The sequence below is a fragment of the Aplosporella prunicola genome (assembly GCF_010093885.1).
Source record: "Aplosporella prunicola CBS 121167 unplaced genomic scaffold K452scaffold_9, whole genome shotgun sequence".
Classification (NCBI taxonomy): Eukaryota; Fungi; Ascomycota; class Dothideomycetes; order Botryosphaeriales; family Aplosporellaceae; genus Aplosporella; species Aplosporella prunicola.
The window spans coordinates 667620-695216 of NW_022983537.1; the positions used below are offsets into that span (position 1 = coordinate 667620).

Here is a 27597-nt window from a genome sequence, read left to right on the forward strand (position 1 = left end):
GTCCTTGCGCCGTGGGTGCGCGTAGAGTACGTACCTGTATGTACCTAGAGTACAGTATACTACTCGGCCCCGGATAATTTGCCCACCCCTAACTACATATTGAGTAAAGTCTATAATACCTACAGAGTACTCCTTAGGTAGTTATAAATAGACTATAATAATACAGCCAGTAGGCACTATATAACTATATAGAAGTAAAAAGATATAAGGTATAATAGTACTTTAAAAGATATAATAGTAAAGATATATACGAGTACTAGAGTATACTTTATAGATATAGAGGTAGAGATATATACGAGTCGTAGAATATACTCCAAGGGTACGAAAATAAATTATTCAAAGGGCATAAACGTACTTATAAGGGTATAGAGACCTAAGATCTTAAAGACTAGAAGACACATCATGTAATTCTGTAGATGCTATCACGTGGGGTGGGCAAAATATCTAGAGGGGGTGGGCAAATTATCCGGTGCCAAACCGAGCGGTTGGGTTTCTTCGGTTGGTTGGCGAAGGTGTTCATTCCCAGCAGGACATGTTGATAGCCACTGTCGCTTTCGCTGAGGGGTGCTGGTCGTTGTGGTCAGGGGTTGGTGGTTGCTATTAAGGGCTAGAGGAGTGGGCTTGTGGGATGTGATGGAAGGCTGTTTTGGGCGCGCGGATCTGGGGTGGAGGTGGCTTGGAGTTACCCCCCAGGTGGAATGATTCTATGTGTTGTCACGATGTCCAGATTCTGTGGAGTTGGCTTTGTTGGATGGTACGGTGGTGCTCTGGTCGTTCCGTATATGGCTTGATGCAAGAACCCGAATACTCAAATACCTCGCTATGCATATTTTAAGCGTTTGCTACACCATTTACTCCGACCCAATGCAGCTGGCCAACGTACCAGACAATCAACACACCAATTTCTCTGCACCAACCCTCCCCCCCCCCCTAACCAAAAACAAAGCCCCACAACCACCACTACTGCTTCTGCTTCTGCTCCTTCTTCGGCTTCCTCATCTTGGGCCTCTCCATCCTCGCCTTCTCGCACAACTCCCTCTTCGGCAGCTTCTCCAACCAGCCCTCCTCGCGCCTCACCTTCCCCACCTCAAGATAGTCCTTGCCGGTCTCGCCCGCAAAGACCTTCGACCAGCCCTCAATGACCGCCCTGACGCGCTTGCGGGCCTCGCGCGCGTCCTGCTGCCGCCGCACCTTGAGCTCCGCCTTGGGGACCTCCTTCTCGCGCGCCTCGTCCTCCACCGCCATGTCGTTGTCGACGGGTATGTACATGGTCTCGACGCCGCGCAGGTCGGGCGTCAGGTCCTCCTCGAAGCAGCCCGTCACGAAGGCTCGCGCCGCGTCCCGCCCCGCGAAGAAGTGGTACCCGCCGCCGGGGCCGTAGCTGCGTGCGTGGGTTCTGTGTCAGCCGCTGCTACGCTACGTCGTCATGGTTGGGTGTTGGGGTGGGCGTACAAGCTAGCGCCGGCGCTGACGTCGTAGATGGTGCCATTGAGGGCGAGGAGGATCGGCTTGCTAGGGTCGGAGCCGTCGTAGGCCTTGAGTTCGTCGTCGGTGAGGGACAGGGGCCCCTTCTGCACGCGCATCCGCCCCTGCCTGTTAGCGCTCTACTCCTCAATGCCCCGGGATGAAGCTTCTTCTGCCAGGTCCGCTCACCACCCATGCCTTGAGGCCGTCTGGCCGCGCGAACCATGGCCGCCAGCCCCACAGCAGCGAGTCGCCCGTTATGAAGTAGCTGGCGACGGCGCTGAGCAGGACCACGCCGCCCAGCACCCGCAGAATGTCCAGCACGCTGATGCGGCCAATGTCGTCGGCAGCGGGGGACGCGGCGCGCTTTTTGCTGCTGCTGCCGCTTTGCTCGGGCTCCTTGGGCTTGGCGTTGTCGGCCATCTCTGCTTCCGTATGCTTGCTTGCGGCGAATGGAGAGATAGGAAGAAGTGGTGGTGAAGCTCTCAGGATTCGGCAGAAGAGCGGGGGGTTGCGGGCGAGCTCGGTGGTTTGAGAGTGATGCAAGTGGCAGCTGTCCTCTCTCTCTCACACCTCCGAAGCTCCTAACTCCGACCAGGCCTACCTATCAGCAATGCTCAATTACTCCGAGCCACGCTTTGGCCCACCAGCCCAAACACTATCCACGTATGCCAGAAACACAATGGGCTTCTAGAAGCCTGGGAACCCGCGGAGCCGCGCCGCCCCGCTTAGCTAACGGCATATCTCGCGTCCAACTGGCCCGCTGCTGCTCGGAGTCCCCGAGCCCCCCGGAAAAAAAGCAGCGTGCCTCATGCTCGTCGCGCATGCAGTGCTCGTTCTGCATCTGCGGCGCAGCTGCGTCGCTGGGGGGGTTCAGCCATGCCTACAGGGAGCGACGCCATGTCACCGACGTGGGGGTTCGCCGAAGGCCTTCATCAAAACGCCTTCACTTCAGGCAACTCTCCCTTTGCAATCATCCAATCCGTCTAGTCTGTTTCAAGTCTACACGCTCATCTAACCGTCCGAGATTCGAGGACTCCTCGCTCCGTGCCGCGCCCGGGCTCCATTGCAGGGCAGTCCGGCTCTCGGAGGTTTGGGCTCCGGCTGCCCTTGGCGCTCCATCTCCCAAAGGGCTCTTGTCGATTCCCTGAAGAATCCTTGCGCGCGCTATGTCATATTTCTACAGCACGACACCACATGCTCGTCCAATTATTGGCAGATTCAACATGCCCCAATGCTACCTTGGACGAAAATCCTCCGCCAACGTTGCGCTCGGCTCTCACCGGGGAAAGACCTGGCTAAGAGCTTCCTGAAAGACCCCCACGTTGTAGTCGATCAGCACCTTCTTCTCTGCCGGAGAATCGTCTCCCATGAGACAGATCAGAGCCAGATACCTGGTGTGGTTTTAGCCGAAGCCCGCGGCCTGATGTAGGGTTGCAGCCAGAGACTTACTTGTTAATCTCGCGCAGATAAAGGTAATTGTTGCCCTTGCGCTCCATCGTGATCAGGCTCTCAGCATCATTATTTCCCGTCTCGGCGATGTCGCCATTCTCCGTGTCTCCGTCTTCGTCCGGTCGATCCCAGCCGTAGATTTCGCTCACATCGACAACGACGTCAATGTAGTCAGAACAGATCTCGTAGCTGCCAATGTCCGTAGGGCTAGTGTCGGTAGCAATGTAAATCTTGCTGAGAACATCAAAAAGGTATGCCTTTTCAATGCGGCAAGTGCTGCACAGGCTGTTGAGCAAGCTCTCGAGAGTCGGTAGCTGTGGAATCAACTTTTGAATGACTTTGCTGAAAGCTTCGAAAATGCTGTGATCGTAGATGCTCGTCTGATAGAAGCTCACTGGTGCATTTTCGTAACCTGCGTCGGACAACTCATCTTGCACACGCTGAATAATGTCACGGTAGGTGTCGCTTTTGTAGTCCTCGGACAGGCCGTCGACTTTGTGCACGAAGACTTCCACGTTGATGTTCGGATATGAGTGCTGCAAGTTAAGAATTGTGGTGTTCAGGCGCGTAATGGCATCCAAATATTCGTCTTGAGCATCAATGACCCAGATCAGCGCACCGATCTCGTCGAAGATGTTGTCCACGTCGAAGGCGGGATCAAAATAATCCAGATGGCCAGGGAAATCCCAGACTTGGAAATCCATGAAAGAGCTTAATGCACTTTAGCATCTTGATCGTCATGCGCACCTCTATGCACTACGTAGTGCACAGGCCGGTAGGGGAGGGCTTCGCTTACTGCATAGACTCTTTCTTGATACGGGTGGTAGTCTCAAGGTAAAGCGTCTCACTCGGTGGGAGCTTGTGGAAGACCACACTCGATATCGACGACTTGCCACTCCTGCCATATGATTCCTAATCAGTATTGCACTCTCATGCTGTGAAACGGCATCCCACGTCAGACCCCAAGATTACGTGAAGACTCACCGTCGCTGACCCATCAACAACAATCGTGGTTTTCCATCTCCGGCCTTGCTGTTCGGCAGACGCCCGGTGTGATAGCGTGGGGCGACGGGGCTCGGTGGAATCTCAGCCTGTTGCAGGTCCTGGAAATATCGCATCAGAGTCAGTTTTGCTGCAGGCTTGAACCTGTCGAAAGCGGCATGGTGCTCTTCCATGTACTGCTGTTCGGGTTCGTGTCTACGCGGAAGCGAGAGGTAAGAGGACGTCATGTGTGAGTAGTGGAGAGAAGTTTTCGGGATTGGGGCAAGGTGACTGGCAAGTTCAGGTGAGGGCGACGGCGGGTTTATGAGGACTCAATACAGCTGAACCATAATTGTGAGCGGCAGCTTTATGAGCCGACGATGCAGACCGGCTGAGGTTTGATGGCAAGCTGCAGGATCTCGGCGGCCAGTGCCGCAGCGGCCATGAGTGTGACGGCGTCGAGCAGGAACCGGAAGAAGAGATCAAGATAAGAGGCGCGAGGTCTTACAGCCGTAGTACGCGGAGGGAAATGGGGAGCAGGCGACAGGGGTGCGATTGGGCCTCATGTCTCAAAGCTCAGTGGAAACACGATGGCCCAGCGCTGGAGGGCGAAGGATCACGGCGTCGACGGTCCGGGGGAGTGGAAAAGGAAGTAACGCGTCACAGGAGACGCTTCCTCGCACATGCCGATCACGGAAAGGCGCCGGCCAGGCACAGTCGCATGCTGGATGTGCGACGGTAGGGCTGAGCGCAGGGAGGGAGGGCCGGGAAGGAAGAACAGCAGGCGGGGAAAAAGGAAAGGGACGTCGCGGCTCACCTTCATCGTGGCGGCGGCGGGCGATGGTCTCGTCGCTGCCCAAGCAACACCCCCTTGCGCCTCTCACGCAATCCTGCCGGGATGGGAAATGCAGAGGGAGCCGCTGCTGCTGCTGCTCCGTGATGCGTCGTGGGGAGTGCGGCAGGGGTACTGATAGCGTCTAGGACGCGCGAGCCCACGGGTGGTCGGTTTGATGGAGGTGCGAAGGGCGACTATGACGCTGAGAGCTCGCGTGCGATGGGGAGGAGAGTTTGGAAGTTTGGTGGAACGGCTGGCAGAATCCCTCGACGCCGCCTTGATTGCGCACCAGATCGTCAGCCCGACGGGGCAGCGCTGCTCCAGATCCGCATTCCCCGTGCAACCCGACGCAAGGAACCGTGGCCCACCCCTGCCGCTTCCTCTGAGCGGTGAACCGCCCGCCTCATCACATCCCACCTCGTCTCGTCATCCGGCATTGCGGCTGCATGCGCCTCGAGATTGCTCACGCACATGAAACCTGAGCCTGAGGTAAAACAGCAAAAAAAAGGTCATATACTTCGTACTTGTGCAGAAGTGCCATCATGGGCAAAATGTTTGTCGAGCTGGGCCTTACTCGACTCCCATCCTCTCCCTGCTCCCCAACCGTGGAACGCCCACCATAGAAAAGAAAAAGAAAGAAAAGATCCGTCTCCGTCAACCCTTTCATCTGCTACGAAGCTCAGCGCCCATGACAGCCGAGCTCATCAATCCCAACCCGCCGACAAGAGACAACCCCCAAGCCAGAGCCGCAGCCTCAGCGTCATCCGCCAAGTCGTCGTTTCGTTCCTCCTCGCGCTCCGTGCTTGCAACCTCTGCAGCAGTTGAAGGCGGCGGTACGTACGGTGCATCTTCCAAGTCCGACTCATCCTTTCGGGGTGTCTCAAGCTCAGTCCGACGTCGCAAGACTCGTCCGGTGGAAGGTGCAGGTGTTGCAGGAGCGGCGGCAGAAGCTGTAGCAGGAGCAGCATTCTTTTTCGGCCTGCCACGACCGCGTTTACCTGCCGAAGGAGCGGGCGTCTCTGAAGCAGGCGTCTCGCTCTTCTCTCGTTTGACGTCTGGCGAGAATGCGACGCGTTTGTGATTCGCGCGATGCTTTTTGGTTGACCAAGGCGTGATGCTCTTGAGCATTTCCGTCACGTCTAGACCTCTCACAGCTGCCCAGGTACAGAGTGCAAAGCCGGATAGCAGAACATCCCATCCAATGTTGCTGACAACAGGGTCCTCGTGGACCGCGCCTAGGATCCTTACGGAAGCAGTGAACAGCTTCTCCAGAATTGGTCGTTGTTGTTTGACATGTGTCGTCCAGACAAAATTGAAACGGCGTTGGTATGTATCACCCGAGTTGAGCAAGGCAGCCCAAAAGGTGCGCCTGAGGAAGAGACCGAAGGACACCAACGCAATGCCGCGATAGATTGAAGCACTTGCCTCGTGCGCTGAGGAGACATCACTGTGTTCCTTGCCCCAGCTCTTAGGCACGAACTACTGCCAGTCAGCATCTCAAACGGCATTTTTAGATATTGACGTCAATTGTTACTCACCCTGACAGCCGTAGCCAAGAACAATTGGGCTGTGAAATCTCCGGCGAGAGCAATCAAACCAAGGCCGTTTGATGCCAAAGTTGGCATAGCTAGAACGCAGGCCGCCGAACAAAACACAGAGACGATGTAGACCGCCGGATGAGGGCTCCACCGGGCATGGCTTTGGCTCTGCGCTGGCCTTGCAGGCACCGGCGTGAGCAAAAGAAGGATGAAGAACAAGCTCTGGGCAATGCTGAGACCAGACAGCTGAACGAGCATTAAGAGTGATACTATGGTTTTCTTGGAGATATCACGACGATGGCCTACTTATGATCAGCGTTGACAACAATGAAAACAGTAAATCGGGCGTCTGTTTACCTTCGATACCCAGAAAAGCAGCAAAAGCAAGTCTGGCAACCAGCAACTGCTGCGTCCACCAAAGGCCTTTGCTAGTCCCCATTGCAGGCTGCGCAAACTCTTTGATCAGGTCAGTGTCCCTCCACCACTTGCCGAGCTGCCATGTCATATCATCATCGCCGGCGTACCAGCCATCCCATAACGCCCCAGGCGTTGTCTCACCATGCTCTTGCGCCCAAGCATCATACGAATAAACCAGGGCACGGACTGCCTGGTACCCAGTCACGAGTAAGCTAGCGACGGCGAGCCATGCAAACGTGGAGACATTCTTCTGGCGCGTCTCAGAGCGTACGCGTGTGGTCTGTGAGGGAGGCAACGCCTTGGAGGCGCGTTTGCAGAAGGTGATGACTTGAACCAAACAAAGGTCGACTATGACGAATTTGCCAAAAAGGAGCAAAAGAGGGAGATGGTTCGAGCTGAAGTAGTCTGATTCCACGGGCGCCATGGTTGCGGGTACCACGCGTTGGAATGACGCAAGTGTTGTGGGAGCTTTATTGGTGGGTGAGACCTGGCTCCAGGCGTGTGTGTTGTTGCGTGGCTGACCAGCCTCTCGGGGACCTGGAGTTATTTATTCAAGTGACGCGCTTTAGTGAAGTGAGATGAAAGCACGCGTGCTGTCATTGTTGTGGAAACCGTTTGTGGGGACGGGAACTCCGAAAGCAGGGAATGAAGCTCTGCGAGGAGCGAGTCATTGTGAATGACACGGCTCAGTCCGCCTGAGTCAAGCGCCCTTGTGTCCACAGGCCAGATCTTAACGCGCATGTGCTTCCATATCTTCCCCAGATACCCACCACCTTGTCGCACGGTTCGCGCGGCCAACTGTCAGGATGTACCACCTCATGAAAGGTCTCTACCTATATGCGACCAGCAAAGAAGGTGCGCAGCTGTCAAGTTTGCGCCGCGCGGCGCGTCCAACGATTCGCAGGCTTACGCAACCCCATAGAATACTCCATCCTTCTCCTTGGTCTTGACAACGCTGGCAAGACGACGCTCCTCGAACAGATCAAAGCAATCTTCTCCGCATCCTTACATCCCAATCTGAAAACCGTACCTACCGTCGGGCAGAACGTCTCGACAATCACCCTCCCTGATCTTTATCTCAAGATCTGGGACGTCGGCGGACAGCACTCTCTGCGCGGCCTGTGGCAAAGTTACTACGCATCATGTCATGCCATAGTCTTCGTGATCGATAGCAGCGACGTCGGTGACGCCGACCTTGCCAAACTCGCAGAGATACGACCAGACGAGGAGGTCGATGGTCGCCTTCAGGAGTGCAGGATGGTACTAGAGGACGTACTACAGAATGAAGATACCGAAGGGGTGCCGCTATTAGTGCTGGCGAACAAGCAGGATCGTGAGGATTGCGTCGAAGTGGTGAGGATAAAGGAGGGATTGGTTAGGAAGGTCTTTGAGGGCGAAAAAGGAGGCAGTGTCCGGGACAGTCGCGTGCTACCTTGCAGCGCTCTGACAGGCACCGGTGTTAAAGAGGCAGTGGATTGGTTGTGTAGCAGAGTGAAGTGGAATAAGGAGGCCAGGCCACCCGTCATGAGGTGAAGCTCGTTGCAGATCGGAAGAGCAGCCGGCATTGAACAGCTGGCTTTTAAGGACTTTGCACCGTTCAAGGTCATTGCATTGGGTTTTGGCGTTCGGGGCAAAGGTAGGGTAGCGGGCGTGATTATTCGGGTCGTTTACTGATTATTTATCCTCAATTGGCATGCAAAGGCGTCAAGACAGAGGCAGAGCAACTTTTGGATTGCATTTATTGCTCTAGATACCCAGGAGGTTTTATCAAAGTATCACCGAATTGAAGGTCTTTTGCTGAAGGGGTTTCTGCTTAGCAAAAATGACCTTTCATGCCTTGGGAAAACCGTGGACCGCTGACGGTGAAGCTATCTCGACAAGCAAAGAGGCGTCGTTTAACGCATCGATGACTGTACGCCAAAAGGGGACAACGGAACACTTGAAAGATTCCTCATCTTTATATTCCTAACCGTTTCCACTAGACGGCTAATACGATACTCTAGAACTGCGTTGTCTATACTACTGTTACATTCCTCCATAACCAACTCCAATGTTTCTATACTCTAGTCCCTTTTTTCCATTACGCCATCTTGAATCATCAAAAATCCAGCTTTGCAAAATCACCGTTACCCAACTCAAAAACTTTTTAAAAACTATCTCCCGGGCACACAATGTCTCGTCTCCGGTTCCACTCGTTTGCTGATCATGTCCATCTTTATGTTCGTTGGACGTTGCTCTCAGCAGGTCTCCTGTCCGATGGAATTGCACCGGCACTGGCTGCATCGTGGATGTCCTCGTAGCTAGGCGGCGGTGAGGATGACGCCGAGTATTGATTGGCGATGGTTTGCACTCTCTTCTCGTTTTCCTTTTTTAGCAGCTCGAAGTTTTCGGCGTACTCGCGGGTTATTTCCCGGTGGGCCCTATGACGACGGGCGAGACGCTCGGAGAAGACGGCTCCACAGCCGAGAAGAAGAGAAGCCATTGCTTGTTGTGATGAGCAGAGTCTTGGAGAGAGAGAGGGAGAGGTGTGGGGATGAAGTGGGGGTTGTTGGAAGGTCAATCAATGGCAGTGTCGATAGTTGGTATTTGTAGGCAGTTGGTTGCCACTAGATGAGGCCAATTGCTAACAATTGTCATTAGCGCACCATGCATGCACGTCACGAAGAGAAGCTATAATAGTTAGAGGGGTTTTAGGTGAGGACGGGGCCAAGTAGGATCAGTAAGCCTTTTTGGTGGCCTGCTCTATTTTGGAAAAAGGTTGAAGGCATGAGCGGCAGACGGCCGTGGCGCAGGCGGTGCTAAAATAAAATAAATGGTAGTGCTGACGAGCGGACGTGCGGTCTGAGGCGCAAGGCCAGCATGAGGCGCCGGTGGTTGGCGCCCGTTAGCCACCCGCTGTCCCGCTTCGCCATTGCCAGGCGGCGTCCAAGGCCCGGGTCGAGGCGTCGAGAGCTCTCTCGTTCGTGTCGATCTCCAAAAGCAAAGCAGTGTCTGCCGGTCGGCAACGATCCGCGCAGCGGTAGGTAGTCGAGATTGCATTGTTCGCTTGGCCCTCGTTCAGCCTCAGCCCGCCTGCTGCCTTCTCTTACCTACGCGCCCACCCGCCGCCCTCGACCTTTTTCCCTTCGTTGCAGTCCCTCGTTTTCGCGCATACCCTTGTGAAGCGGCGCACAGCCTACCCAAGTTCGTGGTGCCCTCCTAGATCTTCCCCCCGCCGCCGCCCATCCATCCGCACAGCCAGCCCGCCCGCCTGTCACCGCTCAGCCTCACTAGGCTTCCTCCGCCCGACTCTGCCTATAAGCGTCATCCTCTACCCTCCGCCTCGACCCTTCCGTCACTGTATGAGGGCTCCGTGACCTGGCGACCTCCGCGCACGCCAGTGCTTCCCATCCCAATGACGGCCAACGCTCCATACATGGCGGTCAACGACTTGAACGCCGAGCGCGACAATGTAGCCGTACGTCCCCGGCGCATCCAAGCCACCTTGACCTTGATTGACCGTCTTTTCTAGTGGTACTGGCGACTAATCGCTCTCATGGCTTCCTGGATGATACTGGGAGGGTACGTAAATACCAAAGCCGCTCTGTCCGAACCGACCCGTTGACCATGCGCGCAATCCAGCTACCTCATAATACCACCGCTTTTCCACTCGGATCCCAAGGATATACTCAAACCCAGCGAGAGCGTCGTCACCATCTTTGTCGTCGCCCTGCTGGTCGCTGGCTATGCCTTCACCGGGCTCTTGTGCTTCGCGTGCAAGTCTCTGGTCTTCCAAGCCGAGTCGGTGTTCCTGTACGTGCGCTCCAGCTGCCTCCGTAATGTCAAATCTATCGTCCAAAGCATATGACTAACCGCAGCATCTCAGCCCCTCCATGGCCTCTTCCGCCCTCGGTCTTCTCACCGTCCTCTACTCGTTCCTCGCCTACAGCTACTTTCACTGGAACCGATCCGCCGTTGCCGCGACCGTGCTATCGGCTTGCATGACCGCCGTATATGCGCTCCTGCTGCTAGTCACGAACCGACAGATTGCGCGGCTACGGACGCAGCTGACAGGCCGTACGTCCACTACTTGGCAACACGAACAGCCATGGTATACCAACTACTTGGCCAACATGTTTCCTTCCATGCGAAACCCCGATCAATATAGCTACGCCGGGCCGATCGATAACAGCCATACAGAATATCAAGGCGGCAGCACCACCACATACAATTACCCCGTCACTGAGGATGAGGGCATGCGCCGTCATCTGGCCATGCTGCTTCGGCAACCGGATAACCGACCCAGCCCGGACGCCAACCAGAGCACGTTCCAGCTCGTGCTGCCCGATAATGAGAGTGATAATGAGAACCTAAGCACTCCAAACGTACGCAGGGCCAGCCGACGAGACCACGTCAGCCTGTCCCAGCCTCTCCACCATCCACTCCACCAGCCACTTCAGCAGCAAGTTCCACAGCCGCCGGCACAGCCGGGGAGGTCTCTCTGGCCCACACACGGGCGCAACAGAAGCAGTGCGGGTGTGTCAGCCGAAGGGTCCCGCGGTAGGACCGATGTCCGCGGCGCGGGCGGCGAAATCAGGGCGAAGAGCAGAGAGGAAAGGCGGCAGGAGATTGAGATGGGGCGCGTATCGCGCTAATGCATTATCTACGATGAGCAGGGAGTTATTTTTTGGGGTCCGGTTGCTTTGGGCGGAGTTTTGGGCACAAGTCGCATATAATAGCATCTGGGATTCTTGGTTGAGTTGGGCACGCCGTTTTTGTTTCTTGGAGTTTCTTGGAAGGGAGGGAGGGGGGAGCTGATTGTTGTATACCATTTTGCGTGGCCAGGTACCTTGTGTTTAGGCTTGGGAGTTTTCTCGTCCGGTACTACATTCGTGTAAAAGTTCATCAGCGAAACAGTTTACAGCGTAATTAGTTCTGATATTGGCGCTTGGGAAGCGCGCAAGCGCTCGTCGGCGAAGAGTCCATCCGACAGCTGTGGAAGCTTACGACGGATCAGCACGAGCGTTGCGGACGGGCGCGGAAAGATGGAAATTGGGCGGGGAAGGCTTTTTTTCTCATTGCGCAGTACAGGAAGTGATCCTGGCGCGCAGGTTTTCAGATTCCTACGCTGGTCTTGTCCTTGGCTTTGGACGTCATTTGCTTACCTAGGGAGGTAGCTGGTCGCGTAGGCGGCGGGCCTCGTATTCGCAGCAGGGCGTGGGGGCTGAAGTTGCCAATAGAGTACGAAACGACTCACGTCTCTATTGTAGCAATTAAAGGGCCAATTTCGTCTGGAGAGCTATTACTCTGTTAGACGAATTAATGGTCAGGGATGTTTGTTTTCCCTACCCACTCTTGGTTTCTTGTCTATAGCATCGAGTTACGAGCTGTCTTCGGGTAATTTGCCTACTTACTACCCCTTTTGTCTAGTTTGCGCTTTCCTTGATCGCAGGGTTACTTGGGTTTATGATACCTACCAGGCACTTTTGATAGTTGTTATTAGCTTCAGCTTTATACATAGGCGATGCTAGATAGCTTTGTTCAACGTGTAAAGAGAATAAATGGAGGGAGTTGGTTTATACGCAAAGATTAAATAAAAAAAAAAAAAAAAAAAAAAAAAAAGATGCGTGGATGCGTGCCAACTACGACGACTACGATTTCTGATCCAAACACGCGCACGCAGTAAAACCTGATGGTGTGTTCAGGCCCAACGGTCTCCAGAAGATGCCTTGACATGTTCGCGCTAGATTGGCCGGTGCAAATTCCGGAGTTCTGTACTACTTCTGTGGTTACAGCACTGTTGTATGACCCGAGCGGCACAGAATCTATCGGAAGCCGACATTGATCGACAGTCCTGTAGTGATATGTCGGTACTCACAGCCCTGCCGCCACCATCGCCTGCGAACCTAGAATTTAGAAAAATTTCGTAGGATCATCTGTCCTGCGTGAGCTCTCGATACATTCTCGCCACCCAAACGCGCGGTCAGCTTACTACCTGGTATGGGGCCGTGACAATCCCATGTGAAGGATCGCCTCTAGGCAACTTGTACCGGTAGGGTTGAAATACCTGGTGGTAGTTCGTTGGAAGGCTGGACCAATGAACTTCGTTAAGATCCTTGTATGCGTTTGCACGAATAGGACCGCAGTGTACTCCGCATTGGTGTTCCAGTTGTCCAGAATAGTCTTTTAGGATAAATAGAGGGCTCACCTGAACACCATGACTAGTACAGTCCGCCATGGGCATTCGTGGAAGCTGCAATGGTAACCGTACAAGGGGAGTCAGTGCTCCTACAGACACCTCTTTTGGTCGATATGCCCGGTCTTTCTCGGAGTGCTGGGAGCACGAAGGGTATCATAACAATCAATCGGATAGTGAATCGGTGTGCCACGGTTACGAGGTCTTTAGAGGGATGCGACACTACACCTACCTACTGTGATGAGTAGCGGCGCATCTGCGTTACGTTTGATTAGGGCAGCGTCATCGCGGAGAGTCTTGGCAATGATAGCATCTGCCGTTGTCCAGTGTCGACGCTCTCGACCGGTCGGATGGTTCGGGGGAGGTTTTATTGCTGAGCGCGGGTGAAACGGCCGTGTTCCGTATTCGTACAACGTGATGTTTGTGGTGGTGCGGAGGACTCGGCTTTAGGTAGGTTCAGCGCCCTCGGTCATTTCGATGGCCCGCTCGCCGACGCTGACGCATGACGCGACAGGACGCCCGAGGAGCCCAAGGAGCTATTCGTACAACAGCTTCCTTCACCAATCCCTCGCCTCTCGCTTGCCATGAAGCGCCGAAACCATGTCGGCTGATGTCGTGCAGTCAAATGGCAATGCCGCGAACGGCGAAGGGCTTCCCCCTCTGGCTGCGCTTTTCTTGATCAAGTTCGATCTCAAGATCGGGTACGTCGCCGTCACCATCATCGAGGCGGCACTCGGGGAAGCGCTCGCGGCTAACAGACACCTCAGATATACCGTTTCCTGGAAGAGGTCTCTCCCTGGTGGTGCGCACTCCTCCGCAACTCTCTTGCAACAATAGCGACTGACGGCGCAATAGTTGACCTCGATGGCGCCGTCGAATTCAAATCTCTCCCATCGGGCCTACACAGCGTCAAGGAGGATCTTGTGTATGTCAATCGTCTGACATCCCAAGACTGGAACTGATGTTAGGCTGCAAGCTATTTTATTCATGAACAATACGTTGGATTGAGCTCGTTCATCAACGGTCCGGCTTCCGAAGAAGAGCGCAATGCGCATCTGGTCGCGGTGGGCATCCTGGTGCCTCTAAGCCAGGGCAGGCTTGGTAGGAGTTGGTTGCACGCGCAAAACCTCAACGAGCTTGCCAGGTACGCATCAATTGCTCCATTTTCTCGACTTAGGCTAATTATTGTTCAGGCTTCTTGTAAACGACACCACCCAGACGGACATTCTCGAGGAATACTGGGCATCGAACAATGCCGCAAACAAGCAAGAGTCGCAAGATGCTGAGTCTCTAGCGCCATCTTCTTCCCGGTCCCCTCCCAAAGCGACGAGGAAGAGCTCGAGCTATGGTAGAAGCCGCGGGCTTTCCAACGTTACAGCCTTCCACCCTAAACACGAAACCCTTGGCGCGGCTCATCCTGCACTATCTATAATGAAATATATAGATACTTTTGGCCCTCTAGTTTTCCCCCTGGTTCGCGCAGCGCTGCTAAGAAAGCGCATTCTGTTTATCACACCACCGCCGGTTCGGTTGGCTTGTGAATTTGGTATGGTTTAGCGCACTGCTGGCTCCTGTTCGAAAGCTGATTAGTTTTGCAGTGTATGATCTTTGTATTCTTTCTACTATTCCATCCTCGGTTACGGATGCTCTCCCTCCAGGCTCGGAGCCCTTGCAGCGGTTGCGGAGTCTCTTTGCCGTCGGCGTACACGACATCCCTAGGCTAGAAGAGGAAGCCGTAAAGCATGATCGTGCAAGAGATACCACCGACTATTCCGACGAAGACGGTTGGTCGCCAGGTTGGGCAGCTTGCTCTACCGACGAGGTTCTGGCCATGAAGACGAACCTCTATGACATCGTGGTCGAGCTCCCAGTGCAGGCTGATTCGAGCTCACCTCAAGAGAAATGCTGGCCGCGCATCAAGGACTTCAGAGGCAAGGAGATCAAGGCCACGCAGCGTGACCTTCGTCGCTTCCGTATTCTTCATCATGAGTTGCGCAAGACTCAACGTAGCTCCGTTGACATACAGCGAAACGAGGATGAGGATGAATCTGATGACGGTGATCAAGCAGCCCTCTTGAACTCTCCAGCTCAATCAAACAACACAGCTGGAGAGGAGGAAATCTACGCTGACAGTATCGTCGAGCCGTACACCTGGTCGGAACTGGCCTATGCCGGCTTCATGTGGTGGGCATCCGCCGGCGAGCAAGACACCAGCCAGTCCGAAGAGGGTGACCGCGACCGTGCACTCTTGGGAGACCTGTCCGACTTTGTGGCCATGAGCCCCGGAATTCGTCAGAACTCCTTTGATGCCGATACCATGGCGCAAAGCTGGTATAACACGACAGGCTCAAGCGCACCGCATACGGCCATTATCGCATACTTCCACCGGCTGACGGGGGAGGTGTTCCATGCGCTAGCGGACATAGTGGATGCGGCGGATGACGAGGAAGACGACATGGACGATGAGCGGGAAAAGAGGAAAGTGGAGGTGCACGGTGAGGATGTGAGGAGGATGGGATTGGATGGCTGGAGCGAGGTGGACAAGGCATTTGTGAAGGAGGTGCTTAAGATGTACTTTGGGCGGCGCGCGGAAGTGCATGGTGCAAGTGTCGAGTGTTGTGGGATCAAAATTTGCTGATTGCCACGTATTGCCTGGAGCAATTATATGTATTTGAAATCACTACGTTCTCACACCAAGGATTTCTATCCGCAGCACAGCTGCGCCTGGGCGGCCAAAGTGCCCTTGTCAGCCTTGCTGGCACAAGTTGCAACGGCCGTGTTCATATGCCGTGACGCCGTGCGTCCGGATTAAATTTGGATGAAGACATAGGTAGTGGGGCAGAACAGAGTGCACTACGTAGGTAGGTACAGTTGGCTCCCCAGCATAGGTAGCTGCCTACTCACCGCCGGGATAAAAATAGGCCTTGTACAGATCGTGGTCTGTGTATAGATGTCTGGATGCAAGTGGAACTCGACTTCGCTGTCCAAACAGGCCCTTTTGTGCACTAGGAAATACGTACTGACCTTGCTCCGCATGTTCCGTCTAGACAGTACCTAGACGCATGGTAACAAATTTGACGTCACGCTCGTGTGATGTTTTCCAAGAGCGTTTGCAGGGTATGTAGTAGAGCACGGGAAGGCGTTGATGGGTCCGCCGTTTCGTGACACGCCGGGGTATTCCTGCTAGGGAGTACGGCCACGCAAAGGCGGCAATGCAGAGGCGCGGAAGTACATGAACCAGAACTGCCACATGCGCGTAAAGCTGCAGGATCTATGCAAGAAGCTACGGGGAGCGCGAGCGTTCGCTCAGCCCGCTCGCAGTCGGGCAGATCCAATACTGGCGGGCATCCCTGCGCCTGCAAGGTCGATCATAGTGTGTCGAATAAGATTCTCAGCATGGGCTGCGAGAGATGTGGAGGCAAGGCCATGTGAGCGGTCGGGCAGTCAAGGGGCCACCGCAAACAGCCTACAGCGAGCGTGGACGGAAGGAGGTGAGCCCCTCTTTGCGCTAGACAATGGCCAGCACTGTCGCAGGACTTGCTAATGGCCAAACCAGCCGAGCTGCAGTGACCCCTCCGATCATGACTGCGCCACGGGTGCATGGCCAGCTGGCGAGGAACGAGTTGGCGGTCTGGGCGACGAAAACTGGCAGCGAGTGAAGAGCGACGGTCTAGGGAGGAAGGAAGGAAAAAATAAAAAAACTAGGCAGACGTTGGAGTAAGCTGTACCCTGTGACGGCACGGAGCGAAGTTCCACAGCGCCCTTGTCTGCCGACGCTGCCGAACAAGGCCAAAACGTCATTGATGATCAATTTGTTGCAGGCGCGCGGTTTCATCAGGCGGCGGCCAAGACAGGCGGAGCCAAGAGCGGACGTGACGTCGGCCGGGCGCGTGGGTTGCCAGCACACTGGGGCGAGAGGAGAGATGGGATCTCTTGGGACGGCTTTTTTGGGCATGGGCTAAGGCTCGAGCCAGGATGCGCGTGCTGGGATCGGCAGGAAGCGAATGCTTACTGCTCGATGTTGCCTTCTGCTTTCGAACGGGAGGCTTGTGAGGCTGTGGTAGCTGAAGCAGAAGGCCTGATGAAACGGGAGCCAAGTGGGGCTTGGGGAAATGAAGTGAGCCACTTGGAGATGCTCAACACCCTCCTCCGACGACCTCCCGAACTCCCGAACGACGGCAAGCCGGGCCTAGCGATGGTGATCATAGGGGTCACGGCTCCCGGCGCGCAACCATGGTTCAGCGACTTGACAGGTCCTCCTCTACCGAGCGAGCCACTCTCCTTTCTCCTGTCAAGCAGGCTTCACCTACTCATACAACTTGGGGGAACCCGGTCTCTTCCTGTCCACGCCAGCAGCTGCGCCCGACCAGCTCACGCAACGGATGCGGTTGCACCGGCTGATCCATCCTTCCCGCGCGATCAATCGGCACTCACATCTGACAACATCGCCGGCCCCACCGTCGGCCAAACAAGTCTGCTGGCTGGCTGTACAAGTCCGGCTTTCCAATTTCTCTGCTTATGCCATACCTGCGTCCGAGCTTGCCCACCTTCAAATATACACGCCGGCGCCGGTACGCTCCACGATACTTCCTCCTGCACCTGCGGCTGGCCCAAAGTTAATCCTTACCCCGTGTCTTCCTGTCTTCTGGAACCTCGCGCCACCTCCACCTATTCCGCTTTGGGACTACGACGCCCGCTTTGACCTTGCTGCTCCTCACCACCTGTAACATCCTAATCGAGGGGCGCTCTGTCAATGGTTCGACGCTGAACAGAAACTTACTCTGAACCCCCCCCCCATTTCTTCTTCTGTACATCCTTTTTTCTTCTTCCGTCTCACCGCCATGTCCACAGCGCTCTTCACCTTCCGAATGTATGAAATACTCCTCTGCTCTTACTTTTGGCCATTTCATTTTAGCTCACACTCTCCAGTGATGCCCCGCCCGAAGTATGGTCCGTGGAACTGCGGGGATCATGGGACAATTTCACACATTCTTACCGCATGGAGCGAGACCAAAGAGTCGGCTCCCGCCAATGGTATGGTTGCTTCTCCTTCAAAGACATTGTCTACGATGGCGAGGACCAGTCTCTCTCCAATAAGAGGGATGGTGGATTGAAAATGGGAGGTACTTACTGGTATCATGTGAGTAACTTTTCTTGTTGTTTTTAAAAACCCTACTGGACGCCCAACTGTTGGTCAGCAAGAGTGGCGTCAAGCCCCAAAATGCCTTTAGCTGACTGGTATGACTATTAGTATATGTTGGATGGCAACTATGAGTGGGCTGACCCGAGCAAACCCTCCACGACGGCCTGCCCGCTGCTGCCGGGCGAGCCTTTGAATTTCCTGGAGGTGCCTTGTGACGAGTCCGACTACTCACTGGATATTCCTTACTTTTCATTGCCGCCATTGTCAGCGGCCTTCACCATGGATCCTGGAGCGCGATTCACGACCCCTAGGCCAAACAAATTCGAAGCCCTTGCACGAAAGCCGCTTCCGCCGACTCCCGCTATTAAACCTCCTATCCCGCTTTACGATTCCATGGGTGGTCCCCTCTTCAGGCCTCTTTCACCTGTTTCTAGACATAGCTTGCGTTCGTCTAGGACATCGAGCAGAGGACGAAGCCCAAGCCGTTCGTTTTTGAAAGAAAGGCTGCAATGCTCTGGAAGACAGCTCAAGTCCGCAGGTAGCTCCAGGACCCAGCTTGAAGCGAAAATCAACCGCCGCACGCAACTGCGTCATAGAAGAGCATCGTCATTCGCTTTGCGCACAAATGGACGGAATGCGACTTTTGGTCGCAGTGATTCTAGTACCGCGTTGCGTAATTCTTTCAGCAGAGATGGAAGCGTACGGCCTGAGACACCGGTTTCAAGTTCGCCAAAGCTCGAGGAAACAGCATGTCTTACTGCTCCGAATGGCACGGACGAGCATGACGAGGTGTTTTCGGATGCGGGTGCGACGATGGGGTACTCTTGTTGTGCGTGGAAGACACGGAGTCGGCCTTTCATCAGCGACAAGAGTTCGAATGAGAAACCTATGGACTGCACATCTCACCGGCTCTACACCTGGGTCTTGGAGGTTCCGGATCCAGAGGGTCTGCCATTTGAGGACATTCCGGCTGATGTTGACTATTTTGATTCAATGAACGAATATTTGGCAGAGCTAGACCAGTCATTCCAGGACCACCAGGACCCGGATTCAAGCTCTATGGACGACCTGGACGGAACCGATTGGGAGCACAGGATTTCGGGTTACTATGAACATTCGGCAGAGGACGCCGAGGACTTGGTTCATGAGTTGTCGGAGCTAGAGATGCAGGGAGGTGTTAGGGAAGATGCCACTGTTTCAAGAATCCTTTCGTCCGCCTCGGATGTGTCACAGGCCATACCTACGGGGAATATTTTAGGGGATTTCGTACTTCCGCCTTTACTTACCCACGACCTCTACCCTCCCGACAACCTGGAACCAGCCCTATCCCCTGCTGACCCAAAAACGGCTGGTGAATTGTTGCCGCCTCGGACTGAGCCATCGCTCGTCTACTCTCCCACCTGCAGCAGCGCTGATACGGTATCTAGCTGGGCGGATGAGGCCTTTAGCTCCCTTGACAGCAGCTTCGATGACATGTCGGACTACGGTTTTTCCAAATATCAAACCCATAGTGACTCAGACTCCTGCGAGCTCGAATCGCCGCCGGTAGCAAGCCCGGAGAGCCCACAGATGCAGTCCCACCTTGGCGGGTTCCAGGGGTACAGTCTGTCATCCGAGTACACGGCATCCGAGGTTACGCTCACCAAGGTCAGCACAAGGCAGACGACATGCACTATCGTGGCAGCTGAGAGCCCCATGAGGAGTGAGAGGCTCAGCGTTGGCCAAGGAGCTGAGCCGCTCGACCCAGAACTCAAGGACATGGTTGAGCTGGTGACAGACTTTGGCTATCTAGGAGGAGCACTACTATAATAGGTCAGCGTCTGGTCCGTTTATCAAAAGCCAGAGAGTGGGTTGTATTTCTTTTCTTTTTCACCCTTGCAGGCACAGCAACATGTCTGCTCCAACAGTCACTACCTACTTTTCTTTGTGTCGCGTCATCTTTCCCTTTGTCGCTTTTCTTGCGAAGGCCACTAGATCCTTGGCTCTTCTTCTTCTTCTTCTTTGGACTTGTTTTAGCGCGGCGTTCGGGTGGATGGCTATCTGTATACCCCGTACACTAAGGGAGGATCTTGTGTCGAAAGCAGCCTGGCGGAGGAGGACGGCGAAACACGCGGCAGGCTTGTGGCTGAGATGGTTAGCACTAACCTACTTAGCGATAAATATACTCGTGCATGAAAGATAGCCGTACCGTGGTCGTGCGCGCTGGAGCTTGCGTAGCCAGCTGTACCCCAGAGAGGCGCTGTGGACGCATGGCGGGCCAAAGGGCCTCTCTGCGAGGAAGCCAAGCCTCATATCGACGCGCCCGCACACGCGTCAAGCCGTGTTGCGTCAACGGCTGGACCGCCCAGCTGCACCTCATCAAGGGGCTGTGCTGGCCCCGTGCTTGTGTGGAGTGCTGAAGTGTACCGTGGTATCGACGTTTATCATGCGCCGGTCCCTACCTACGTTCGTCGCCCGTTCGTCTCGACTCGCGCTGCCGCCTTGCACCTTAAAGCGCCGCTGCCTCTTCGTCCGCAATCTCCGACAACACCACCCCGCGCCATATCCGCACCATAAAACGGGGAAGCGCGCACAGTCCTACCTACCTCTGCAATCATGGTCCTCAAGCGCTTTACCGGCCTGCTGAACAGGCGCTCCGGTATGCTGTCCCCGTGCCATGCGAAGAGTTGCCTACTGACGTCGACGCGCGCAGATGACGAGCCCGCCGCAGACGCCGATACGCCAGAAGCAAATGCGACCAGGGGCGTGAAGCTCTTCTGCGAGTCTGGAGGCCCGAACAACTCGGTACGCTGCCACGACTGCGCTGCCCCTTACTCCTTCCTTGCCCGTGCTGACAATCACCCAGACCGAGGAAATCCAATATCTCCCCGATATCGTGACCGCCGCTGAGTCCTCGCCGCCTGCCGCTGCCGCTTGCGCCTACCAGATCCGCAAGTTTCTGTCCAAGGACAACTACTCGAAGCCGTACCTGCAGTACAATGCTATAATGCTCATCCGTATCCTGGCCGACAACCCTGGCCCGACATTCACGCGCAACATGAACGAAAAGTTCGTTACGGTTGTTAAGGAGTTGCTGCGGCAGGGGAAAGACCCGAGCGTCCAGCAGATCCTCAGGGAGACGCTGTACTCAATGGAGAGGGACAAGGCGTACGACACCAACCTAATCCCGCTGTTTAATATGTGGCGTAATGAACAGGTCTTCACGTCATATCGAAAGAGAGGAGAGGGTGGCAGCCCGAGCTCCCGCGTGCTGAACGCACCGCCATGGAACTCGAATAATCCTAACCAGCAAGGAGCCCCGACGCTGCCGGCGCACCCATCCCGCTCCAGGAGCCTCCCGTCACCGGAAGAGCTTGCGGGAAGGATCGAGGAAGCGAAGACAAGCGCGAAGCTCCTGATACAACTAATCCAGAGCACGCAACAGTCGGAGCTTACAAGTAATGAGCTCGTGCAAGAGTTCGGAGAGAGGTGTCAGCAGGCTCAACGCAGCATCCAGGGGTACATAAATGCAGAGAATCCTGCTCCGGACGACGATACCATGCTCACGCTCATTGAGACGAACGAGCAGCTCAGTTTGGCCATGAGCAAGCATCAGCGAGCGATGCTTGGTGCTCGCAGGACTGCTAGTTCCAACAACGTCAACGAGGCCACCGACAGCGCACCAACAGCTCCCAGCGGCCCATTAGTGGATTACGCCACGAATTCATCGTCATCGACATCCCCGGTAGCACCGGCATCTTACGCGCCGTCCTCTGATCCCCCGGTGCACAGGCAACCCTCCCTCGCGAACCGGGAATCTCCACCAAGTACCACAGCAAATGCTGGCTATGACTCAGGGCGCCAGTCCTCAGACTCCTACTTCATCAGCGACGACCCTTTCGCCGATCCTAACGAGCCGCAGAATTACGGCAGCCACGTCACGACTCAGGCCGATCTACGCAATGCGTACGCGGCCATGGGCGAGGAGACGAAAGGCGGCGTTGCTTCGCCACACCCGGGGTACAACAGCACGCCGAGCTACTTGGCGCGCCAGGAGAGTTCGGGCGTCAACCACACGATGCACGGTGCCTTTAGCCCAGTTGAAGAGGGCACCGGCACGAATTTCAGCGGCGTCAGTGCGCTGGGGCCCGAGGAGCACGAGAGGGGTACCACGTACAATAGCGGCGCGGGTATGGATGTGAGCCCGGTGGAGGAGAGGAGAGTTGTTTATCGGTATTAGGAGTTTGCGGTGTTGACAAGATTGACGATTCATGTGAGTGATTGTCATGTATTGTTTTTTTCTTCCTACCTTCTTCAGTTGGAAACAAGATACCATTGCGTTGGATTCCACCCAGTAAAATTCATTGAATTTTGTTTATTGTTTTAAGTGTGTCCCGTATTCATACCTATGGATCGACTCTGCTACAGTCAAAACTGGTTATAACGTTCAAGCTACACAGTAGCTATCGACCCTTGGAGAGACATTCATGATGCGATCTGCTTTCAGTCTTGGCTATCTGTAGCATTTATACCTTTATAACCAGCAAGGTGTGCGAAAGGCTACGTAAATCCAAGTTATGTATACCTTACCGAAGAATCCCTTCAACCATTATGAAGACGTCGGTATAAGAACAGACAAAAGATAAATCTTCCCATGGAAGAGACTATTAATCGACCCCTTGCCAAGGAAAGAGGCCATATACCTAGATGGCTATAAGCAACGTAGACTGGCTCGGCGGGGACTCGACCACGACATTTTTCCCATAACCATGGCTCTCGAACAGGACACATCGACCCCCGCACCTATATAAACCACAGCGCTCGTCCAGCCCACTCTCCCGCCAGCAATCCTCCGCAGCCTCCACAGGTCTACCCAGCTACCACCACCACCATGCAGCTCACCATGCTCTCGATCTTGACGGCCCTCGCTGCCACCGCCTCCGCAGCCCCGCTCTTGGTCGTACCCTCCACGACGCCGCCGGACCCGACCTCGGACCTAGGTGCCTTCGGCGACGATCCTCGCTGGATCTTCATGGATCCGCTGGTCCCTTACCCTGTTGACATGCCTGAGGTTGAGGAGGACCGTAAGGAGGTTTTGCCGAACTCTACTTTCGTGGATGGCGAGCAGCCCCCGGAGAAGCGGGAGCCTGTTCCTACTGACGACGATGATAAGGCCGACAGGAAACTTGGGGAGTCCGAAAATAACCTTGAGGAGGATCTTGGGCCGATCGCTTTGTTCTTGGACGGGCTCAGCTCTTTATGGGACATGATCTCCGGCGGGAACCTGCCGGCAAAGCGGAGTATTATTCCTACTGACGACTTTAATGTGTCTGAGGCCCAGAAGAACCTTAAGGAGCTTGGACCGATCTCTATGTTCGTGGACGGCGAACAGCCGCCGGCGAAGCGGGAGCCTGCTCCTACTGACGATAAGGACATGGGGGATGAACTTGGGCTCATCTCTTATTTCGTAGACGGCATCACTTCTTTATTTGACGAGCCGCCGGCAAAGCGGGAGCTTGCTCCTACTGACGCTAATTTGTCTACGGACGAGGAGATCCGTCTGAGAGCTTGGCTGACCTCTCTTCTATTGGGCGGCAGGGGCGACAATCAACTACCGGCGAAGCGGGACGCCGAAGCCAAGTCTCCTAGCTGGATCGATATCCTCTCGCACAACTACGACGGCCCGCCTCCTAGCTGGATCGATATCCTCTCGCATAAATACGACGATCCCATGCTTAAGCGACGTTCTTTCTTCGCGGACGGCGAGGAGCCACTCGAGAAGCGGGACGATGACGGCCTCAAGTACCCTAGCCCCTGGGATATTCTTAAGCATGAATTTGAGGACATTGGGCGCCGCTCGATCCCTCTGGATGACAATCTGGATCTTAAGGCTCTTTGGCGTACGCATCCCGATATTATGGCCCAGCTGACCAAAGACCCTCGTTATCAATCTCTCAACAAGCTTGATGCGAACCCGTATAATAATTCCTAGGGAGGTACGTATATACTACTCGAGCCTGCTTAGGGCCTGAAGAAGGTTTTTGTCGTGGTATTAGAGGCTGATTTAACCTTGTTTAGATATACTAGGTATGAGAATGGCACCTACGCGTTCACGAATATCTGGGGATCCGAGAGACCGCGATGAAGGATCTTAGGATGAAGTGTAGGGATAGCCAGTTTGTCTTTTTCTCGCTGTGTTATGATTTGTATGTCATTTATCAGGTGAAGCCTCTCTTTCAGTAATACTTGGATGTCCTCTCCGTAACGTGTATTGTTCCGTAGGTAGACAAATCAGCCAAAAAGAGTTATCATAGAAAGCCTTGAATTAGCTATATTTCTATATCTGTTACACCATCTATCTGTACAATCGAACCAAGCGTGGCATTCAGCTTTTACGTTGTCCCTTTTGAAGCATCAGGTACAAATTGCGAAAGTCGATGGGCTTGGTGAGAAAGTAATCGACGCCGCTGTTCAAGGCTTCATCGCGCGCGCTATCCAGGGCGAGCACCGTCAATGCAATCACAGTCGTTGGTTCTTTGCCTTCGCGCTGCTCGTAACGCCGGATCTGCCTTGTTGCGGTCGTGCCATCCATGATTGGCATTGTAAGATCTGTGTATTCAGTGAAACTGATTTCGGGAAAGTCCTGTTGGCATTTACCCATCGGGACATAGTCGAATTCTCCGTTGGCTGCTTCGTAACTTTCCACTGCTTGAAGGCCGTTAGTCGCTTTTTGGTAAGCGAAGTTGTGTTTCTTCATGAAAGCAGTCATCAACTGATATTTTGTTAGTTATATGCTTCCATTTCTATCGATATTTTAGATTGTACGCACCGTAAGGTTAATATCATTGTCATCCACCACGAGTACTCGAAGAGTGGTAGATTCGCCCAAAGGATGAACATTGGGCTCAGCGTTCACTTCCAGTTCATCCTTAGGCTTTTTCGTTGTACCCCGTAGAATAGTAAACCTGACGTACATGTTAGCAACTTTTTCGCGAAGAAGTGGCAAAAAAACTACATCTCGGTCTCATTGCTTCCTCCAAATTGAGTCGTTAGATGATTCTGGCTTTGCCGATGTGGTAGAACGAAACTCGTTCTGGCATATGCGGAGGGTCTGTTTTCAGGAGGTTCGTTTTTGGGTGTTCAGCTGTTTCAGTGGCTCTTTGTGACTGAATTTTTTGCAAACGGCCAAATGCCTGTTCAAGCGACTTGGCCAGTTTGTGAGGTCCGCACCTACAACTATTAGTAAGCAATGGTTATTTTGATAAGGGTTGAGGCGCTCTGAGTGTTACTGACGGTTGTGTAATAACATCTACAACGAATTCTTCAAAGCCTAATCTTTGATCAGACCTCATTTCAGTTGCTTGGCTGGCGTCAAGGACGACAAATAAGATAATCCGTGCTTTTCGGCTTGGATAGTTCTCGCGTATTGAGTCGAGCAGCTCTAAGTTTGGTCCGACGCAGATGATCACATCCGCGGATGATAACTTCAGTTCATCCGTGACGTCTATGTCTGCTTTGAACCATTCTCGAAAGATCTTGGCCAGAGATTGGCAGAGCAGGTACACTCCTTTGCAAAAAGCTCCAGCACCGTCTGGTAAGCCATTTGGCCATGGGCTCAGGAGACATACGCTGCGTTGCTGAATCAGTGCAGTAACCACAGCTATAGTCGTGGTGTCGTTTCCTTCCAATGAAGATACTGGCCTGCGGTTTGGCAATCTCAAGCTTACAGTTACGTCAGTGCCGACTTTGGTTTGGCTTTGCACATCAATGTCGCCCTTCATTCCTTCCACAATTTGTCTGACGATGCTGAGGCCAAGGCCGGCCCCAGGGGAAAACGAGTCTTCTTGCTGGAACGGAGTATAAATTCCACGCCGGAGGAAGTCGGGAGAAATTCCTTTCCCAGTGTCCATGACTTTTAGAATGAAATCGGATTCAGTACCATCAAGTCCATTGTGTGTCCCGCCAGAGGACATACTGATATCGCCCGTCAATTAGAGATATCAAGCCCCGTGTGACGTTTAGGCGCAGGGGGCCAAGTTGTGCGAAAGCCGTCAAGGCAGTGTCTTTGCAGAGACGAGGGGAGAAACCCTGCGGAGGTGTACAACATCCTGGAGAATCTTCGATGAGACGTAAATCAAGTGCATGGATTGCCGCCTGATAGAATCTGTATCCATATGTTCAGCAGAGTCCAGGGGTTGTCAGATTATGAACGTACTTATACGTCTCCCTTTCTTTGGATGATGGCCCGTTGGTTACCATCGTTTGATCGGACAACTCAGGTTACAACGAGCAAACAGGAAAGTAGGCACTTTCGCTAGGATTACCATGAACACGGTCCAGCGGTAATGCAAGTGTTAACTGACTGAGGTTATGATGGAAATGGAAAAAGAAGAGGTATCGAGCGTTGTAGGGGGGTGGGGTTTAACACAACACCGAACGAAATATGCCGGAGTCTAAAGACTATGAGTGGAGAGGTTGGTAATCAAGGCATGATCGAGATCATACCGCATTCCTCCATCACTAACAGCTTAAACATGAACATGTCTTACACCTCTGTCTCAACTTGCGCCACTATTAAGCCGAGTCTAGAGAACTCATCAATGTTTTCACAGCGTGAGGCTTTCGCATATCCAGTCACATAAACAGATTTTCGGACTCCTGTACCGCGGGTCAGTAGCAATAATGCCTTCCGTGTCTTTTGACTATAAAAGTGGCTTGGATACCCCTTTAAAACGAACCTGACTTCGACACTGACCGCCGTTTGTGGCTAGTGGACAAGCAAGATGTCTTTGTTACGTTCCCAAAATCAGAACATCTGACGTTGTCCTGGCTTTTTTTTGTTTTAGTTGCCCTACGGGTCCGTGTCAGGCAATATGAGTTCCTTTATAACCGCACCACATCCGAAGTCAAATCGTCCAAATACAGGAGATTTGGCCTTTGCTTGGAAGTCTGGTATTTCAACTCAATCATACCGGAAGCCGTATCCGACTTTGTTGAGCTGTAAACTGGCTGGCTATTTACACCTACTCTACATGCTTGAGTCGTTTCCTGTTGTCGCAATCCTCGTCATCGTTACTTAACGCCGGACTGCTTGTCATCATTCGGTGACGTCTGCCATTCCGAAGAGCTGGGCCAAGCCGGAATGCTCTTTTCCCCTACAACGACTTGCTCCGCAGGTCCGTCAAGGAAAGCGATAGACTGGTTGAACACGACGTCTGTGATAATGCCATATTAGCTCAATCCAAAGATCAATAGTTCCACCTACAACTTCCCCTCCTAGGGGCTTTTCGGATTGCCTTCTGCTCTGGCATCGTGGGAATGTCGCAAGTTCCCAGCACGTAGAGTTGATTTTGAGGTTACTTTCTGGTTTCCTCCCCGCTTATTGAATAAAATAGACAAAATGAAATTCGGTTGCGCTGATCTTTACCGCAGCCATCAACTGTGCCTTAGACCGAGAGATGGCTGCTGTATTTGTATGCCACGAGAACTTCTTGCCTGGGTCCGAAGGATGATTTTACCATGGTTCTTTGCGGGCTAGATCTCAAGTAATAGTCATCCAGGTCAGGTAACTAGAACAGCCGGTCGTTTGGGTCTGGCCACCAGGCACATCGAG

At 53.8% G+C, this 27597-nt stretch overlaps 13 protein-coding genes across 13 annotated transcripts; 8 read left to right on the forward strand and 5 right to left on the reverse strand.

Annotated features, from left to right (window-relative positions):
* Positions 1 to 945: 945 nt before the first annotated feature.
* K452DRAFT_286196 (uncharacterized protein) lies at positions 946 to 2088 on the reverse strand. The gene is made up of 3 exons (XM_033540250.1): positions 1654 to 2088; positions 1453 to 1571; positions 946 to 1381 (listed from the first exon to the last, which is right to left on the reverse strand). Exons 1-3 carry the CDS (start codon positions 1885 to 1887, stop codon positions 961 to 963), a joined length of 774 nt encoding a protein of 257 aa, XP_033399084.1. The 5' UTR covers positions 1888 to 2088; the 3' UTR covers positions 946 to 960.
* Positions 2010 to 2874, forward strand: K452DRAFT_169922 (uncharacterized protein). Its single transcript, XM_033535779.1, has one exon. The coding sequence runs from the start codon at positions 2133 to 2135 to the stop codon at positions 2613 to 2615; it is 483 nt and encodes a 160-aa protein (XP_033399085.1). The 5' UTR covers positions 2010 to 2132; the 3' UTR covers positions 2616 to 2874.
* On the reverse strand, positions 2744 to 4091 carry K452DRAFT_325935 (uncharacterized protein; the record flags this gene model as incomplete). Its single annotated transcript, XM_033544816.1, has 4 exons — positions 2744 to 2858; positions 2917 to 3627; positions 3713 to 3814; positions 3901 to 4091. The coding sequence occupies 4 exons, from the start codon at positions 4089 to 4091 to the stop codon at positions 2744 to 2746; spliced, it is 1119 nt and encodes a 372-aa protein (XP_033399086.1).
* A 1048-nt stretch (positions 4092 to 5139) lies between these two features.
* Positions 5140 to 7283, reverse strand: K452DRAFT_317531 (uncharacterized protein). The gene is made up of 3 exons (XM_033544075.1): positions 6628 to 7283; positions 6271 to 6572; positions 5140 to 6211 (listed from the first exon to the last, which is right to left on the reverse strand). Exons 1-3 carry the CDS (start codon positions 7109 to 7111, stop codon positions 5396 to 5398), a joined length of 1602 nt encoding a protein of 533 aa, XP_033399087.1. The 5' UTR covers positions 7112 to 7283; the 3' UTR covers positions 5140 to 5395.
* A 171-nt stretch (positions 7284 to 7454) lies between these two features.
* K452DRAFT_268859 (uncharacterized protein) lies at positions 7455 to 8502 on the forward strand. The gene is made up of 2 exons (XM_033538912.1): positions 7455 to 7542; positions 7610 to 8502. The coding sequence occupies exons 1-2, from the start codon at positions 7494 to 7496 to the stop codon at positions 8218 to 8220; spliced, it is 660 nt and encodes a 219-aa protein (XP_033399088.1). The 5' UTR covers positions 7455 to 7493; the 3' UTR covers positions 8221 to 8502.
* Positions 8503 to 8649: 147 nt separating this feature from the next.
* On the reverse strand, positions 8650 to 9212 carry K452DRAFT_286201 (uncharacterized protein). Its single transcript, XM_033540251.1, has one exon. The coding sequence runs from the start codon at positions 9167 to 9169 to the stop codon at positions 8903 to 8905; it is 267 nt and encodes an 88-aa protein (XP_033399089.1). The 5' UTR covers positions 9170 to 9212; the 3' UTR covers positions 8650 to 8902.
* An 869-nt stretch (positions 9213 to 10081) lies between these two features.
* On the forward strand, positions 10082 to 11321 carry K452DRAFT_325937 (uncharacterized protein; the record flags this gene model as incomplete). Its single annotated transcript, XM_033544817.1, has 4 exons — positions 10082 to 10144; positions 10199 to 10248; positions 10309 to 10479; positions 10553 to 11321. 4 exons carry the CDS (start codon positions 10082 to 10084, stop codon positions 11319 to 11321), a joined length of 1053 nt encoding a protein of 350 aa, XP_033399090.1.
* A 2109-nt stretch (positions 11322 to 13430) lies between these two features.
* On the forward strand, positions 13431 to 15595 carry K452DRAFT_286205 (uncharacterized protein). Its single transcript, XM_033540252.1, has 6 exons — positions 13431 to 13563; positions 13630 to 13664; positions 13718 to 13787; positions 13839 to 14006; positions 14056 to 14408; positions 14461 to 15595. Exons 1-6 carry the CDS (start codon positions 13463 to 13465, stop codon positions 15498 to 15500), a joined length of 1767 nt encoding a protein of 588 aa, XP_033399091.1. The 5' UTR covers positions 13431 to 13462; the 3' UTR covers positions 15501 to 15595.
* A 1048-nt stretch (positions 15596 to 16643) lies between these two features.
* On the forward strand, positions 16644 to 17817 carry K452DRAFT_170044 (uncharacterized protein). The gene has a single exon (XM_033535780.1). It carries the CDS (start codon positions 16881 to 16883, stop codon positions 17562 to 17564), a length of 684 nt encoding a protein of 227 aa, XP_033399092.1. The 5' UTR covers positions 16644 to 16880; the 3' UTR covers positions 17565 to 17817.
* Positions 17818 to 19162: 1345 nt separating this feature from the next.
* On the forward strand, positions 19163 to 20247 carry K452DRAFT_286209 (uncharacterized protein). Its single transcript, XM_033540253.1, has 3 exons — positions 19163 to 19808; positions 19924 to 20131; positions 20194 to 20247. Exons 1-3 carry the CDS (start codon positions 19170 to 19172, stop codon positions 20220 to 20222), a joined length of 876 nt encoding a protein of 291 aa, XP_033399093.1. The 5' UTR covers positions 19163 to 19169; the 3' UTR covers positions 20223 to 20247.
* Positions 20248 to 20551: 304 nt separating this feature from the next.
* On the forward strand, positions 20552 to 22486 carry K452DRAFT_286211 (uncharacterized protein). The gene is made up of 3 exons (XM_033540254.1): positions 20552 to 20643; positions 20698 to 20789; positions 20851 to 22486. Exons 1-3 carry the CDS (start codon positions 20601 to 20603, stop codon positions 22222 to 22224), a joined length of 1509 nt encoding a protein of 502 aa, XP_033399094.1. The 5' UTR covers positions 20552 to 20600; the 3' UTR covers positions 22225 to 22486.
* Positions 22487 to 22550: 64 nt separating this feature from the next.
* K452DRAFT_170055 (uncharacterized protein) lies at positions 22551 to 24253 on the forward strand. Its single transcript, XM_033535781.1, has 2 exons — positions 22551 to 23980; positions 24063 to 24253. The coding sequence occupies exon 1, from the start codon at positions 22876 to 22878 to the stop codon at positions 23974 to 23976; it is 1101 nt and encodes a 366-aa protein (XP_033399095.1). The 5' UTR covers positions 22551 to 22875; the 3' UTR covers positions 23977 to 23980; positions 24063 to 24253.
* Positions 24254 to 24347: 94 nt separating this feature from the next.
* On the reverse strand, positions 24348 to 25957 carry K452DRAFT_317537 (uncharacterized protein; the record flags this gene model as incomplete). The annotated part of the gene is made up of 4 exons (XM_033544076.1): positions 24348 to 24756; positions 24814 to 24949; positions 25573 to 25613; positions 25712 to 25957. 4 exons carry the CDS (start codon positions 25955 to 25957, stop codon positions 24370 to 24372), a joined length of 810 nt encoding a protein of 269 aa, XP_033399096.1. The 3' UTR covers positions 24348 to 24369.
* Between the last annotated feature and the right edge of the window lie 1640 nt (positions 25958 to 27597).